The sequence below is a fragment of the Corvus moneduloides genome, unplaced genomic scaffold, assembly GCF_009650955.1.
Source record: "Corvus moneduloides isolate bCorMon1 unplaced genomic scaffold, bCorMon1.pri scaffold_115_arrow_ctg1, whole genome shotgun sequence".
In the NCBI taxonomy this organism is placed as follows: Eukaryota; Metazoa; Chordata; class Aves; order Passeriformes; family Corvidae; genus Corvus; species Corvus moneduloides.
Genome location: NW_022436880.1, coordinates 47,173 through 64,247, shown reverse-complemented (window position 1 = coordinate 64,247; position 17,075 = coordinate 47,173). Strand labels below are relative to the sequence as shown.

The 17,075-nt window shown below is 67.3% G+C and overlaps 1 protein-coding gene and 1 long non-coding RNA gene across 3 annotated transcripts in view; one reads left to right on the top strand and one right to left on the bottom strand.

The window, feature by feature from the left end:
- Window positions 1–3,107: 3,107 nt before the first annotated feature.
- Window positions 3,108–4,705, top strand: LOC116438793. Of its 2 annotated transcripts, none has more exons than XR_004237924.1 (2): window positions 3,108–3,160; window positions 4,349–4,705. It is a non-coding gene; the product is annotated as an uncharacterized LOC116438793 (long non-coding RNA). The 2 variants fall into 2 exon arrangements; XR_004237925.1 differs by lacking the exon at window positions 3,108–3,160 and adding an exon at window positions 3,363–3,485.
- Window positions 4,706–8,349: 3,644 nt separating this feature from the next.
- DMPK (DM1 protein kinase) overlaps window positions 8,350–17,075 on the bottom strand; it is a 29,328-nt gene continuing 20,602 nt past the window's right edge. Inside the window, exons 9-14 of the mRNA XM_032097796.1 lie at window positions 15,150–15,235; window positions 14,340–14,986; window positions 12,687–13,134; window positions 11,915–12,012; window positions 10,591–10,634; window positions 8,350–8,538 (exon numbers count right to left, since the gene is read on the bottom strand). Of these exons, the coding sequence (XP_031953687.1) occupies window positions 8,449–8,538; window positions 10,591–10,634; window positions 11,915–12,012; window positions 12,687–13,134; window positions 14,340–14,986; window positions 15,150–15,235 (1,413 nt within the window). The 3' untranslated portion in view covers window positions 8,350–8,448. The remainder of the gene's footprint in view (window positions 8,539–10,590; window positions 10,635–11,914; window positions 12,013–12,686; window positions 13,135–14,339; window positions 14,987–15,149; window positions 15,236–17,075) is intronic.

Below are 17,075 nucleotides of genomic sequence, written 5' to 3'. Positions count from 1 at the left end.
GGATAGGATTTGTGGGTCCCAGGAGGAGCAGGATTGTATCGTGCCAGGCTGCCAGGAGGGGCTCGTCTGCACCTGGGCGCGGCCCGGGGTCTCCGTGAGTGCGGGGAGGGGATTTGGGGTGATTTTGGGGTGATTTGGGGGTGATTTTGGGGTGATTTGGGGTGGTTTAGGGGGTCTGGGATAGGATTTGTGGGTCCCAGGAGGAGCAGGATTGTATCGTGCCAGGCTGCCAGGAGGGGCTCATCTGCACCTGGGCGCGGCCCGGGGTCTCCGTGAGTGCGGGGAGGGGATTTGGGGTGATTTGGGGGTGATTTTGGGGTGGTTTGGGGTGATTTTGGGGTGGTTTAGGGGGTCTGGGATAGGATTTGTGGGTCCCAGGAGGAGCAGGATTGTATCGTGCCAGGCTGCCAGGAGGGGCTCGTCTGCACCTGGGCGCGGCCCGGGGTCTCCGTGAGTGCGGGGAGGGGATTTGGGGTGATTTGGGGGTGATTTTGGGGTGGTTTGGGGTGATTTTGGGGTGCTTTAGGGGGTCTGGGAGGAGCTCATCTGGAGCAGGATTGTATCGTGCCAGGCTGCCAGGAGGGGCTCGTCTGCACCTGGGCGCGGCCCGGGGTCTCCGTGAGTCCGGGGAGGGGATTTGGGGTGATTTTGGGGTGGTTTGGGGTGATTTTGGGGTGATTTGGGGTGTTTTAGGGGGTCTGGGATAGGATTTGTGGGTCCCGGGAGGAGCAGGATTGTATCGTGACAGGCTGCCAGGAGGGGCTCATCTGCACCTGGGCGCGGCCCGGGGTCTCCGTGAGTGCGGGGAGGGGATTTGGGGTGATTTGGGGGTGATTTTGGGGTGGTTTTGGGGTGGTTTAGGGGGTCTGGGAGGAGCTCATCTGGAGCAGGATTGTATCGTGACAGGCTGCCAGGAGGGGCTCATCTGCACATGGGCGCGGCCCGGGGTCTCCGTAAGTGCGGGGAGGGGATTTGGGGTGATTTTGGGGTGGTTTGGGGTGATTTTGGGGTGATTTGGGGTGGTTTAGGGGGTCTGGGATAGGATTTGTGGGTCCCAGGAGGAGCAGGATTGTATCGTGCCAGGCTGCCAGGAGGGGCTCATCTGCACCTGGGCGCGGCCCGGGGTCTCCGTGAGTGCGGGGAGGGGATTTGGGGTGATTTGGGGGTGATTTTGGGGTGGTTTGGGGTGATTTTGGGGTGGTTTAGGGGGTCTGGGAGGAGCTCATCTGGAGCAGGATTGTATCGTGCCAGGCTGCCAGGAGGGGCTCGTCTGCACCTGGGCGCGGCCCGGGGTCTCCGTGAGTCCGGGGAGGGGATTTGGGGTGATTTTGGGGTGGTTTGGGGTGATTTTGGGGTGGTTTAGGGGGTCTGGGAGGAGCTCATCTGGAGCAGGATTGTATCGTGCCAGGCTGCCAGGAGGGGCTCATCTGCACCTGGGCGCGGCCCGGGGTCTCCGTGAGTGCGGGGAGGGGATTTGGGGTGATTTGGGGGTGATTTTGGGGTGGTTTGGGGTGATTTTGGGGTGGTTTAGGGAGTCTGGGAGGAGCTCATCTGGAGCAGGATTGTATCGTGCCAGGCTGCCAGGAGGGGCTCGTCTGCACCTGGGCGCGGCCCGGGGTCTCCGTGAGTCCGGGGAGGGGATTTGGGGTGATTTTGGGTGGTTTGGGGTGATTTGGGGTGTTTTAGGGGGTCTGGGATAGGATTTGTGGGTCCCAGGAGGAGCAGGATTGTATCGTGACAGGCTGCCAGGAGGGGCTCATCTGCACCTGGGCGCGGCCCGGGGTCTCCGTGAGTCCGGGGAGGGGATTTGGGGTGATTTTGGGGTGGTTTGGGGTGATTTTGGGGTGGTTTAGGGGGTCTGGGATAGGATTTGTGGGTCCCAGGAGGAGCAGGATTGTATCGTGACAGGCTGCCAGGAGGGGCTCATCTGCACCTGGGCGCGGCCCGGGGTCTCCGTGAGTCCGGGGAGGGGATTTGGGGTGATTTGGGGGTGATTTTGGGGTGGTTTGGGGTGATTTTGGGGTGGTTTAGGGGGTCTGGGATAGGATTTGTGGGTCCCAGGAGGAGCAGGATTGTATCGTGCCAGGCTGCCAGGAGGGGCTCGTCTGCACCTGGGCGCGGCCCGGGGTCTCCGTGAGTGCGGGGAGGGGATTTGGGGTGATTTTGGGGTGATTTGGGGGTGATTTTGGGGTGATTTGGGGTGGTTTAGGGGGTCTGGGATAGGATTTGTGGGTCCCAGGAGGAGCAGGATTGTATCGTGCCAGGCTGCCAGGAGGGGCTCATCTGCACCTGGGCGCGGCCCGGGGTCCTCCGTGAGTGCGGGGAGGGGATTTGGGGTGTATTTGGGGGTGATTTTGGGGTGGTTTGGGGTGTTTTTGGGGTGGTTTAGGGGGTCTGGGATAGGATTTGTGGGTCCCAGGAGGAGCAGGATTGTATCGTGCCAGGCTGCCAGGAGGGGCTCGTCTGCACCTGGGCGCGGCCCGGGGTCTCCGTGAGTGCGGGGAGGGGATTTGGGGTGATTTTGGGGTGGTTTGGGGTGATTTTGGGGTGCTTTAGGGGGTCTGGGAGGAGCTCATCTGGAGCAGGATTGTATCGTGCCAGGCTGCCAGGAGGGGCTCGTCTGCACCTGGGCGCGGCCCGGGGTCTCCGTGAGTCCGGGGAGGGGATTTGGGGTGATTTTGGGGTGGTTTGGGGTGATTTTGGGGTGATTTGGGGTGTTTTAGGGGGTCTGGGATAGGATTTGTGGGTCCCGGGAGGAGCAGGATTGTATCGTGACAGGCTGCCAGGAGGGGCTCATCTGCACCTGGGCGCGGCCCGGGGTCTCCGTGAGTGCGGGGAGGGGATTTGGGGTGATTTGGGGGTGATTTTGGGGTGGTTTTGGGGTGGTTTAGGGGGTCTGGGAGGAGCTCATCTGGAGCAGGATTGTATCGTGACAGGCTGCCAGGAGGGGCTCATCTGCACATGGGCGCGGCCCGGGGTCTCCGTAAGTGCGGGGAGGGGATTTGGGGTGATTTTGGGGTGGTTTGGGGTGATTTTGGGGTGATTTGGGGTGGTTTAGGGGGTCTGGGATAGGATTTGTGGGTCCCAGGAGGAGCAGGATTGTATCGTGCCAGGCTGCCAGGAGGGGCTCATCTGCACCTGGGCGCGGCCCGGGGTCTCCGTGAGTGCGGGGAGGGGATTTGGGGTGATTTGGGGGTGATTTTGGGGTGGTTTGGGGTGATTTTGGGGTGGTTTAGGGGGTCTGGGAGGAGCTCATCTGGAGCAGGATTGTATCGTGCCAGGCTGCCAGGAGGGGCTCGTCTGCACCTGGGCGCGGCCCGGGGTCTCCGTGAGTCCGGGGAGGGGATTTGGGGTGATTTTGGGGTGGTTTGGGGTGATTTTGGGGTGGTTTAGGGGGTCTGGGAGGAGCTCATCTGGAGCAGGATTGTATCGTGCCAGGCTGCCAGGAGGGGCTCATCTGCACCTGGGCTCGGCCCGGGGTCTCCGTGAGTCCGGGGAGGGGATTTGGGATGATTTGGGGTGATTGGGGGTGGTTTAAGGGGAATTTGGGGTGGTTATAGGGGATTTGTGCGTCCCAGGAACTCCAGGTTTGTATCATGACAGTCTGTCGGGACAGGCTCGTCAGTTCCCGGGCATGACCCGAAGGTCCCAGTGAGTCTGGGGGCGTCTGGGAGGGGATTTGGGGTGGTTTCGAGGGGATTTGGGGTGGTTTTGGGGGGATTTTGGGGGTCCCAGCAGCACCAGGACCGTGTCGCGACAGTCTGTCGGGACAGGCTCGTCTGTTCCCGGGCATGACCCGAAGGTCCCAGTGAGTCTGGGGGCGTCTGGGAGGCGATTTGGGGTGGTTTCGAGGGGATTTGGGGTGGTTTAGAGGCGATTTGGGGTGGTTTAGAGGGGATTTGGGGTAGTTTTGTGGGCGTTTTGGGGGTCCCAGCAGCACCAGGACCGTGTCGCGACAGTCTGTCGGGACAAGCTCGTCTGTTCCCGGGCATGACCCGAAGGTCCCAGTGAGTCTGGGGGCGTCTGGGAGGCGATTTGGGGTGGTTTCGAGGGGATTTGGGGTGGTTTAGAGGCGATTTGGGGTGGTTTTGGGGGTCCCAGCAGCACCAGGACCATGTCGCGACAGTCTGTCGCTCGTCTGTCACCGAGCTCCCCCTGAGTCCGGGAGGACATTTGGTGTGTCTGGAGTGCGATTTGGGGGTCCCCTGAGGGGGACAACTCGCGGATTTTGGGGGGGTGGGGTGGGGGGATCCCCGGAGTGTCACCTCGGTGACGTCACCAAGGTGGGGCCGTGTGTCCCCTCCCCCCCCCCCGGTGACCGCTGTCCCCTCCCCCCCCCCCTCCGCAGGGCCTGTCCTCGCAGAACGGCGGCTCCCCGAGTGGCACCGTGGTGTAGCTGTCACCTGTGTCACCTCCCGTGCCACCCGTGCCACCCACCAGGACGCGTGTCACCCGCCGGGGTCACCCCCCCCACCCCCCGTGTCACCCGCACGTCCCCGCGGTGTCACCCCCGTACTACTGAGCCTCCCCTCCCCCTCCCCGGCGCTGTCGCCGCGGTGTCACCGCTGTCCCCTGACCCCAGGGTGGCACCGCCGTGGCCGGGGACCACCCCACCCCCCCCGTGCCTTGGTCACTTTATTGTCCCCGCGGGGCCACCGCTGTCCCCGGCCCTTATTTATACTGAAGAGACTCTTTTGGCACCCGGGTGGCACCGAAGTGTCCGGGGGGAGGGGACAGCGCGGGGACAGCGCGGGGACGCGGTGGGTGGCACTCGGGGACAGAACGGGGATGGACTGGGCACACGCTGGGTGGCACTTGGGGACAGAGCGGGGATGGACTGGGCACACGCTGGGTGGCACTTGGGGACAGAACGGGGATGGACTGGGCACACACTGGGTGGCACTTGAGGACAAGAACGGGGACAGAACGGGGATGGACTGGGCACACGCTGGGTGGCACTTGGGGACAGAGCGGGGATGGACTGGGCACACGCTGGGTGGCACTTGGGGACAGAACGGGGATGGACTGGGCACACACTGGGTGGCACTTGGGGACAGAACGGGGATGGACTGGGCACACACTGGGTGGCACTCGGGGACAGAACGGGGATGGACTGGGCACACACTGGGTGGCACTTGGGGACAGAACGGGGATGGACTGGGCACACACTGGGTGGCACTCGGGGACAGAACGGGGATGGACTGGGCACACACTGGGTGGCACTTGGGGACAGAATGGGGACAGAGCGGGGATGGACTGGGCACACACCGGGTGGCACTTGGGGACAGAACGGGGACAGAACGGGGATGGACTGGGCACACACTGGGTGGCACTTGGGGACAGAGGGGGGATGGACTGGGCACACGCCGGGTGGCACTTGGGGACAGAGCGGGGACAGAGCGGGGATGGCACACACTGGGTGGCACTTGGGGACAGAGCGGGGACACGCTGGGTGGCACTTGGGGACAGAATGGGGACAGAACGGGGATGGACTGGGCACACACTGGGTGGCACTTGGGGACAGAGCGGGGATGGACTGGGCACACACTGGGTGGCACTTGGGGACAGAACGGGGACAGAGTGGTGGGTGGCACTTGGGGACAGAATGGGGACAGAGCGGGGATGGACTGGGCACACACTGGGTGGCACTTGGGGACAGAGCGGGGACACGCTGGGTGGCACTTGGGGACAGAGCGGGGACAGAGCGGGGATGGACTGGGCACACACTGGGTGGCACTTGGGGACAGAACGGGGACACGCTGGGTGGCACTTGGGGACAGAGCGGGGACAGAGCGGGGATGGACTGGGCACACGCTGGGTGGCACTTGGGGACAGAGCGGGGATGGACTGGGCACACGCTGGGTGGCACTTGGGGACAGAGGGAGGATGGACTGGGCACACGCTGGGTGGCACTTGGGGACAGAACGGGGACAGAGCGGGGATGGACTGGGCACACACTGGGTGGCACTTGGGGACAGAGCGGGGACAGAGCGGGGATGGACTGGGCACACACTGGGTGGCACTTGGGGACAGAGCGGGGATGGACTGGGCACACGCTGGGTGGCACTTGGGGACAGAGGGAGGATGGACTGGGCACACGCTGGGTGGCACTTGGGGACAGAACGGGGACAGAGCGGGGATGGACTGGGCACACACTGGGTGGCACTTGGGGACAGAGCGGGGACAGAGCGGGGATGGACTGGGCACACACTGGGTGGCACTTGGGGACAGAACGGGGACACGCTGGGTGGCACTTGGGGACAGAATGGGGACAGAACGGGGATGGACTGGGCACACGCTGGGTGGCACTCGGGGACAGAACGGGGATGGACTGGGCACACACTGGGTGGCACTTGGGGACAGAACGGGGACAGAGTGGTGGGTGGCACTTGGGGACAGAACGGGGATGGACTGGGCACACGCTGGGTGGCACTTGGGGACAGAGCGGGGATGGACTGGGCACACACTGGGTGGCACTTGGGGACAGAACGGGGATGGACTGGGCACACACTGGGTGGCACTTGAGGACAAGAACGGGGACAGAACGGGGATGGACTGGGCACACGCTGGGTGGCACTTGGGGACAGAACGGGGACAGAGTGGTGGGTGGCACTTGGGGACAGAATGGGGACAGAGCGGGGATGGACTGGGCACACGCTGGGTGGCACTTGGGGACAGAATGGGGACACGCCGGGTGGCACTTGGGGACAGAACGGGGACAGAGCGGGGATGGCACACACTGGGTGGCACTTGGGGACAGAACGGGGACAGAACGGGGATGGACTGGGCACACACTGGGTGGCACTTGGGGACAGAGGGGGGATGGACTGGGCACACGCTGGGTGGCACTTGGGGACAGAACGGGGACACGCTGGGTGGCACTTGGGGACAGAGCGGGGACAGAGGGGGGATGGACTGGGCACACGCTGGGTGGCACTTGGGGACAGAGCGGGGACACGCCGGGTGGCACTTGGGGACAGAACGGGGACAGAACGGGGATGGACTGGGCACACACTGGGTGGCACTTGGGGACAGAACGGGGATGGACTGGGCACACACTGGGTGGCACTTGGGGACAGAACGAGGACACGCCGGGTGGCACTTGGGGACAGAATGGGGCCAGAGTGGTGGGTGGCACTTGGGGACAGAACGGGGACAGAGCGGGGATGGACTGGGCACACGCCGGGTGGCACTTGGGGACAGAACGGGGACACGCTGGGTGGCACTTGGGGACAGAACGGGGACAGAGCGGGGATGGACTGGGCACACACTGGGTGGCACTTGGGGACAGAACGGGGACACGCTGGGTGGCACTTGGGGACAGAATGGGGACAGAACGGGGATGGACTGGGCACACGCTGGGTGGCACTTGGGGACAGAGGGGGGATGGACTGGGCACACACTGGGTGGCACTTGGGGACAGAACGGGGACACGCCGGGTGGCACTTGGGGACAGAGCGGGGACAGAGCGGGGATGGACTGGGCACACACTGGGTGGCACTTGGGGACAGAGCGGGGACACGCCGCGGTGGCACAGAGGGGACACGGGGACAGCTTGGGGACACGGGGGGTGGCACTTGGGGACAGTTTCGTGACACGGGAGACAGTCCAGGGACACAGGGCACAACCTGGCGACACCGGGATGGCACAGGGACAGCTTGGGGACACGGGGGTGGCACTGGCGACAGTTTTGGGGCACAATTGGTGGCACTTGGGGACAGTTTGGGACCGCGGGGGTGGCACAGGGGGACACGGGGACAGCTTGGGGACACGGGGCTGGCACGGGCGACAGTTGGAGGACACGGGGGTGGCACAGAGGGGACAATCTGGGGACACGGGGGGTGGCAGAAACACAACTTTATTCTCGCCCCCCCCCCCCCCCGGGAGGCGTCACAAACGGGGGGGGGGGGGCGTCAATTTGGGGAGGGGGCGACCCCTGGGTGGCGGGAAATGAAGGGGGGCGACCCCCGGAGGGGTCAATTTGGGGAGGGGGCGACCCCCGGGAGGTCCAATTTGGGGGGGGGGGGGCATAAATAAGGGGAGGGGTCTTTAGTGCAAACGTCCCTACGAATAAATTACTAATGGGGGACGGCGGGGGGGGAGGGAGGGGCCCCCCACCCCTTTTTTGGGGGGGGGGTCGCGTCCCGCTGCCCCTCGGGGAGGGTCATGGGGGCACCGGGTAGACCCCTCCCCAAATTATTTGGGGGGTGGGGGGGAGGAAAGGGTTGGGGACCCCCCACAAGGGGTGGAGAGGTTTGGGGGGGGAGGGGGCGGAGGTGTTGGGGACCCCCTCCCCACGACCCCCCACCCCCCGCAGTGCCCGGGGGGGGGGGAATTTTTTTGGGGGGGGGGTCTCTGTACGGGGAGGGGTCAAGTGCAAAGAAAGGGGAGGAGGGGACACTTTGGGGACACTTCGGGGACACTTTGGGGACACCCGCGGCCCCCGAATTAAGGGGGGGTCCCGGGGGGCGCGGGCGGGGGGCGCAGGCCGGCGGCGCAGAGCAGCAGACAGTCCTTGGTGGCACCGGCGTGTGGCACCTGGGGACAGCGACACGGGTCAGGGCGCGCGCGGGGGGGGGTGGCATTGTCACCACCCCCCCCAGCCCTCGCCACCACCCTCCCAGGTCCCCTCCGGATGGTGGCACCGCCCCTCCCCCCCCCCCCTCCCCGGTTGTTGGGGACATTCGGGGTTGGGGGACACGGGGGTGGCCCCAGGAGGGAGGTGACAAAGCCCCGAGGGTGGCAGTGCCAGCTGTGGGTGGCAGTGACCAGAGTGGCCCGGTCCTGTCCGGGGCTGGTGGCCCAGCCCGGGGAGGTGGCCATGGGGACATGGGGGGAGGGTGGCGGTGACAGGGGGTGGCTCTGGGGACAAGGCGAGGTTGGGGGTGGCAGTGACAGGGGGTGGGTGGCCTTGGGGACATGGCCAGAGGTGGCGGTGGCAGTGGGTGGCAGTGCCAGGGGCAGCGGTGGCCGGCGGGGACGGGGGTGGGGGTGGCAGGGGGTGACGGGGACAGTGGCAGTGGCAGGGGGTGGCAGGAGGTGGCAGGGGGTGACAGTGACAGGGGTGGCAGTGGCGGGGGTGGCAGGGGGTGACAGTGGCAGTGGCAGGAGGTGGCAGGGGGTGACGGTGATGGTGGCAGTGGCAGGGGGTGGCAGTGATGGGGTGACAGTGACAGGGGTGACAGTGACAGGGGTGGCAGGGGCAGGGGTGGCACGGGGTGACAATGACAGGGGTGGCAGTGGCAGGGGGTGACAGTGACAGGGGTGGCAGTGGCAGGGGTGGCACGGGGTGACAATGACAGGGGTGGCAGTGGCAGGGGGTGACAGTGACAGGGGTGGCAGTGGCAGGGGGTGGCAGTGACAGTGGCAGGGGGTGGCAGGAGGTGACAGTGACAGCGGGTGATGGTCACGGGGGTGGCAGTGGCAGAGGCTGGCAGGCGGTGATGGTGACAGTGGCAGTGGCAGGGGGTGGCAGTGATGGGGGTGGCAGTGGCAGTGGCAGGGGGTGGCAGTGACGGGGGTGACAGTGACAGGGGGTGGCAGTGGCAGAGGCTGGCAGGGGGTGGCAGGGGGTGACAGTGACAGTGGCAGGGGGTGACAAGAGCTGGCAGTGGCAGGGGGTGGCAGTGGCATTGGTGACAGTGGCAGAGGTGGCAGTGACGGGGTGGCAGTGGCAGAGGTGACAGTGGCAGGAGGTGGCAGGGGGTGACAAGGGCTGGCAGTGGCAGGGAGTCACAGTGGCAGCGGCAGGGGATGGCAGGAGGTGACAGTGGCAGGCGGTGGCAGGGGGTGGCAGGGGATGGCAGGAGGTGACAGTGGCAGCGGCAGGGGGTGACAAGGGGTGACAAGGGGTGGCAGTGGCAGGGGGTGGCAGGGGATGGCAGGAGGTGACAGTGATGGTGGCAGGAGGTGGCAGGGGGTGACAATGACGGGGGTGGCAGTGGCAGGGGATGGCTGGAGGTGGGAGGGGGTGACAGTGGCAGCGGCAGGGGATGGCAGGAGGTGACAGTGACGGTGACACAGGTGACACAGGTGACACAGCCCCACGTACCCGGGCCCAGAGCAGCAGGTGCCGGGACAGGGGGTGGCAGGGGGTGACAGTGACGGTGGCAGGAGGTGACAGTGATGGTGGCAGGGGGTGACAGGAGGTGGCAGGGGATGGCAGGAGGTGACAGTGACGGTGACACAGGTGACACAGGTGACACAGCCCCACGTACCCGGGCCCAGAGCAGCAGGTGCCGGGACAGGGGGTGGCAGGGGGTGACAGTGACGGTGGCAGGGGGTGACAGGAGGTGACAGGAGGTGACAGTGATGGTGGCAGGGGGTGACAGGAGGTGGCAGGGGGTGGCAGGAGGTGACAGTGACGGTGACACAGGTGACACAGGTGACACAGCCCCACGTACCCGGGCCCAGAGCAGCAGGTGCCGGGACAGGGGCAGCCCCAGGGGGGAGCGGAAAAGCCGGGGGGGCTGCGGAGAGAGCACAGAGCGTCAGCCCCCCCCCCCCAAAAAACCCCCAAAATCACCCCAAAACCCCCCCCAAAATCACCCCAAAAAAACCCCAAAATCACCCCCAAAAATCCCCCCTTACCTCCGTGAGGGGGGCCGCGATGGGGGGGGGCTGCCCCGCGCCTCCTGCAAGGGAAATTTTGGGGGGGTCGGGTCAGATTTGGACCCCCCCTCCAAATATTGGGGACCCCCCCCCCCCCCTCCATTTAGGGGTTCCCTCCCAGCCCCAAATTTGGGGAGGGGACAATGTCCTGTCTCCCCCCAGCCCAAAACACCCCCAAAATATTTTGGGGAGGGGGTGAGACCCCCGGAGGAAGGGGGACCCGAGGGATTTTGGGGTGGGGGGGGGGGGTCCCGGTGAATTTGGGGGGGTCTGGGGGATTTTGGGGACGTTCCTGGGGTGTCCCCAAGGATTTTGGGGGGGTCAGGGTGGGGTCAGGGACATTCCCAGGGGGTCACTGGGATTTTGGGGACATTCCCGGGGTGTCCCCAAGGATTTTGGGGGGGGTCAGGGTGGGTCAGGGACATTCCCAGGGGGTCACTGGGATTTTGGGGACATTCCCGGGGTGTCCCCAAGGATTTTGGGGGGGTCGGGGGGGGGGGTCAGGGACATTCCCAGGGGGTCACTGGGATTTTGGGGACATTCCCGGGGTGTCCCCAAGGATTTTGGGGGGGTCGGGGGGGGGGTCAGGGACATTCCCAGGGGGGTCACTGGGATTTTGGGGACATTCCCATGGGGGTCTGGGGGATTTTGGGGACATTCCCGGGGTGTCCCCAAGGATTTTTGGGGGGTCCAGGGGGGTCAGGGACATTCCCAAGGGGGTCACTGGGATTTTGGGGACATTCCCAGGGGGGGTCACTGGGATTTTGGGGACATTCCTGGGGTGTCCCCAAGGATTTGGGGGGGGGGGGGTCAGGTACATTCCCAGGGGGTCACTGGGATTTTGGGGACATTGCCGGGGTGTCCCCAAGGATTTTGGGGGGGGTCAGGGTGGGTCAGGGACATTCCCAGGGGGTCACTGGGATTTTGGGGACATTCCTGGGGTGTCCCCAAGGATTTTGGGGGGGTCGGGGGGGGGGTCAGGGACATTCCCAAGGGGGTCACTGGGATTTTGGGGACATTCCCGGGGTGTCCCCAAGGATTTTTGGGGGGTCCAGGGGGGTCAGGGACATTCCCAGGGGGGTCACTGGGATTTTGGGGACATTCCTGGGGTGTCCCCAAGGATTTGGGGGGGGGGGTCAGGTACATTCCCAGGGGGGTCACTGGGATTTTGGGGACATTGCCGGGGTGTCCCCAAGGATTTTGTGGGGGGGTCCAGGGGGGTCAGGGACATTCCCAGGGGGTCACTGGGATTTTGGGGACATTCCCGGGGTGTCCCCAAGGATTTTGGGGGGGGGGTCCTTGCCTTGCGGCGGGGGGGGGCCGGGCCCGGGGGGGTCACTCTGCAGCCGCCGCAGTTTCGCTTCCAGTTCCAGGTTGCGGCTCTCGGCCTCCTGCAGGCGCCTGGGGGAGGGGACAGTTGGGGACACCCCCGGGGACACCCCCGGGGACACCCCCAGGACCCTCCCCCCCCCTCGGTCCCCGTTCTCTCCTGCCCCGCGGTGTCATTGTCGCCGCAGTGTTTGGGGACATGGAGGGCACTGGTGTCACCCTCCCCGGTACCCAGTGCCACCCCCGCCGCCCGCTGTCACCTCCCCGGTGTCCTCTGTCCCCCACAGACCCGGGGTCACTCCGCTGTCCCCTCCCGGTCCGGGTGTCCCCCCGCTGTCCATCCTGGTCCGGGTGTCCCCGTTGTTTCCCCGCTGTCCCCTCCCGGTCCCGCTGTCCCCTCCCGGTCCCTCTGTTCCCTCCCGGTCCCGCGGTGTCCCCGCGGTGTCCCCGCTGTCCCCTCCCGGTCCCGCTGTCCCCTCCCGGTCCCTCTGTCCCCTCCCGGTCCGGGTGTCCCCCCGCTGTCCATCCTGGTCCGGGTGTCCCCGCGGTGTCCCCGCTGTCCCCTCCAGGTCCCGCTGTCCCCTCCCGGTCCGGGTGTCCCCGCGGTGTCCCCGCTGTCCCCTCCCGATCCCGCTGTCCCCTCCCGGTCCCTCTGTCCCCGCGGTGTCCCCGCTGTCCCCTCCCGGTCCCGTTGTTTCCCCGCTGTCCCCTCCCGGTCCCGCTGTCCCCGCTGTCCCCTCCCGTACCGGGCCAGCCCCTGCCCCGCCGCCCGCAGCTTCCCGAGCTCCCGCTCCAGCGCCTCCCGCCCGCGCCGCTCCTCCGCCAGCGCCTCCCGCAGCTCCGGCACCGACACCGGGACAGGCACCGGCACCGGCTCCGGGACCGCCGGGACCGCCGGGACCGCCGGCGCCACCTGCGGGAACCGCGTCTGCCTGGGGACACCCGGGAGCACCGGGATCGGGATCCCCCGAACCGGGCACTGCCCCCTCCCGGGACCACCGGGATCCCCCGAACCGGGCACTGACCCCTCCCGGGACCACCGGGATCCCCCCGAACCCGGCACTGACCCCTCCCGGGACCACCGGGATCCCCCCGAACCGGGCACTGACCCCTCCCGGGACCACCGGGATCCCCCGAACCCGGCACTGACCCCTCCCGGGACCACCGGGATCCCCCCGAACCGGGCACTGCCCCCTCCCGGGACCACCGGGATCCCCCGAACCCGGCACTGACCCCTCCCGGGACCACCGGGATCCCCCCGAACCGGGCACTGACCCCTCCCGGGAGCACCGGGATCCCCCCGAACCGGGCACTGACCCCTCCCGGGAGCACCGGGATCCCCCGAACCGGGCACTGACCCCTCCCGGGACCACCGGGATCCCCCGAACCGGGCACTGACCCCTCCCGGGACCACCGGGATCCCCCCGAACCCGGCACTGACCCCTCCCGGGACCACCGGGATCCCCCCGAACCGGGCACTGACCCCTCCCGGCAGCACCGGGATTCCCCCGAACCGGGCACTGACCCCTCCCGGGACCACCGGGATCCCCCGAACCGGGCACTGCCCCCTCCCGGGAGCACCGGGATCCCCCGAACCGGGCACTGACCCCTCCCGGGAGCACCGGGATCCCCCCGAACCGGGCACTGACCCCTCCCGGGAGCACCGGGATTCCCCCGAACCGGGCACTGACCCCTCCCGGGACCACCGGGATCCCCCCGAACCGGGCACTGACCCCTCCCGGGAGCACCGGGATCCCCCCGAACCGGGCACTGACCCCTCCCGGGACCACCGGGATCCCCCCGAACCCGGCACTGACCCCTCCCGGGACCACCGGGATCCCCCCGAACCGGGCACTGACACCCCCCGGGAGCACCGGGATCCCCCCGAACCGGGCACTGACCCCTCCCGGGACCACCGGGATCCCCCCGAACCGGGCACTGACCCCTCCCGGGACCACCGGGATCCCCCCGAACCGGGCACTGACCCCTCCCGGGACCACCGGGATCCCCCCGAACCCGGCACTGACCCCTCCCGGGACCACCGGGATCCCCCCGAACCGGGCACTGACCCCTCCCGGGAGCACCGGGATTCCCCCGAACCGGGCACTGACCCCTCCCGGGAGCACCGGGATTCCCCGAACCGGGCACTGACCCCTCCCGGGACCACCGGGATCCCCCCGAACCCGGCACTGACCCCTCCCGGGACCACCGGGATCCCCCCGAACCGGGCACTGACCCCTCCCGGGAGCACCGGGATCCCCCGAACCGGGCACTGACCCCTCCCGGGACCACCGGGATCCCCCCGAACCGGGCACTGACCCCTCCCGGGACCACCGGGATCCCCCGAACCGGGCACTGCCCCCTCCCGGGACCCCCCCAAATCCTCCCCCCCCACTTACCGGCGGTGCCCGGGGGGGCTCCGTGCCCGGGGGGGCTTCGCTGCCCGGGGGGGGCGTCCTCGGGGGGGCCCCCTGGGCCGGGGGGGGGCCCTTGGGGGCGGTGGGGGGGGCCTGGGGTGGGGGCGCCGCATTTTGGGAGGGGGCGGCCGTGGGTGGGGGGGTCCCTTGGGGTGCAGGGACCCCTTTTTGGGGTGGGGGCCCCGCAGGTTGCGGGGGAGGGGCTTTGGGTGGGGGATGGGATTCTTGGGGGGGTCCCCCCTTGGGGGTGGGGGGCTCTTTTTGGGGGGGTGTTCCGGTGGGTGGGGGGGGGGCCTTTTTGGGGGGGAGGTCCCGTGAGTTCAGAGGCGCCCGTGGGTGGGGGGGGCTCTTCTTGAGGGGGGGTCCCCTGAGGGGTGGGGGCGCTCTGGGATGGGGGGGGTCCGGTGGGTGGGGGGACCCCCGGGGGTGGGGGGGGTCCGGTGGTCGGGGGGACCCCCGGGGGTGGGGGCGTCCCCCTGCGCGGGGGGGTCCCTATGGCCAGGGGGGTGCCGGTGCCCAGGGGGGTCCCCGACTCGGGGGGGGTCCCCCACTCCCCCTCCAGCTCCATGGCCGCGTCCTGGTCCCACTCCTCATCCTCCTCCTCCTCCTCCTCCTCTTCCTCCTCCTCCCTAAAACCGGGGTGGGGGCACACGGGGAATGAGGGGGGGGGGGGGATGGGGTGTCACCCCCCCCCCAATGCAAGGACCCCCACCCCAGCCCCCCCCACTGCACCCCCTTTGTCCCCACCCCCACCCCACCGCCCCCAGACCCCCCGGACGCCCCCAGACTCACTCGGGGTCCCCGCGGGCGTACGAGTACCCCACAAACGGGAGGTGCAGCCCCAGCTCGGGGGGGTCCCCCGGCTCCCCCAGCAGCTCCTGGAGGGGGGGGGGGGGGCACGTTAAATATGGGGAGGGGGCAGCTGGGGGGTTTTGGGGGGTCCCAAGTGATCCCATTTTCGGGGGGGGGTCCTGGGGAGGGGGATGGAGTTGGGGGGTCCATGGGGGGGGGCCCTGGAATTCGGGGTTCCATGGGGGGGTCCCGGGGGGGTCCTTGGAGTTGGGGGTCCCATGGGGGGGGGTCCCTGGAGTTGGGGGGTCCATGGGGGGTCCCTGGAATTCGGGGTCCCATGGGGGGGGTCCCGGGGGTTCCTTGGAGTTGGGGGGTCCCATGGGGGGGTCCCTGGAATTCGGGGTCCCATGGGGGGGTCCCGGGGGGTCCCTGGAGTTGGGGGGTCCATGGGGGGGGTCCCGGGGGGGGTCCCATGGAGTTGGGGGTTCCATGGGGGGGTCCCTGGAATTCGGGGTCCCATGCGGGGGTCCCGGGGGGGTCCCGAGGTGGGGATCCCATTATGGGGGGGGGGTCTCTCATGAGGGGGATCCTGGGATAAGGAAATGGGGTGCTGGGGGGGGGGGGGGTCCCGAGGGTTATCCCGGGTTTATCCCGGGGGTCTCTCAGGGCTATCTCCGGTTTATCCCGGGTTTATCCCAGGGCGATCCCGGCTCTCTCCTGGTGCTCTCCCGGTTCTATCCCAGATCTCTCTCCCGTCTCTCTCCCGTCTCTCTCCCGCCTCTCTCCCAGGTTTATCCCGGTTCTATCCCGTCTCTCTCCCGGTTCTCTCTCAGGTGTATCCCGTTTCTCTCTCCCGGTTCACTCTCCTGGTTCTATCCCGTCTCTCTCTCCCGTTTCTCTCTCCCGTCTCTCTCTCCCGGTTCTCGCCCGTCTCTCCCCGGTTCCATCCCGGTTCTATCCCATCTCTCTCCCGTCTCTCTCCCATCTCTCTCCCAGGTTCATCCCGGTTCTATTCCGCCTCTCTCCCGGGTTTATCCCGGTTCTATCCCGTCTCTCTCTCTCCCGTCTCTCTCCCAGGTTCATCCCGGTTCCATCCCGTCTCTCTCCCATCTCTCTCCCATCCCTCTCCCGTCTCTCTCCCAGGTTTATCCCGGTTCTATCCCGTCTCTCTCTCTCTCCCGTCTCTCTCCCAGGTCCATCCCGGTTCTATCCCATCTCTCTCCCGCCTCTCTCCCAGGTTCATCCCGGTTCTCTCCCGCCTCTCTCCCAGGTCCATCCCGGTTCTATCCCGTCTCTCTCCCCCCTCTCTCCCAGGTCCATCCCGGTTCTATCCCGTCTCTCTCCCGCCTCTCTCCCAGGTCCATCCCACCTCTCTCCCCCCTCTCTCCCATGTCCATCCCGGTTCTATCCCGCCTCTCTCCCAGGTTCATCCCGGTTCTATCCCGTCTCTCTCTCTCTCCCGTCTCTCTCCCAGGTTCATCCCGGTTCTATCCCGTCTCCCAGGTTCATCCCGGTTCTATTCCGCCTCCCTCCCAGGTTTATCCCGGTTTTATCCTGTCTCTCTCCCAGGTTCATCCCGGTTCTATCCTGTCTCTCTCCCGTCTCTCTCCCGTCTCTCTCCCAGGTTCATCCCGGTTCTATCCCGCCTCTCTCCCAGGTCCATCCCGGTTCTCTCCCGCCTCTCTCCCAGGTCCATCCCGGTTCTATCCCCCCTCTCTCCCAAGTCCATCCCGGTTCTATCCCGTCTCTCTCCCCCCTCTCTCCCAGGTCCATCCCGGTTCTATCCCGCCTCTCTCCCAGGTTCATCCCGGTTCTCTCCCGCCTCTCTCCCAGGTCCATCCCGGTTCTATCCCGTCTCTCTCCCCCCTCTCTCCCAGGTCCATCCCGGTTCTATCCCGTCTCTCTCCCGCCTCTCTCCCAGGTCCA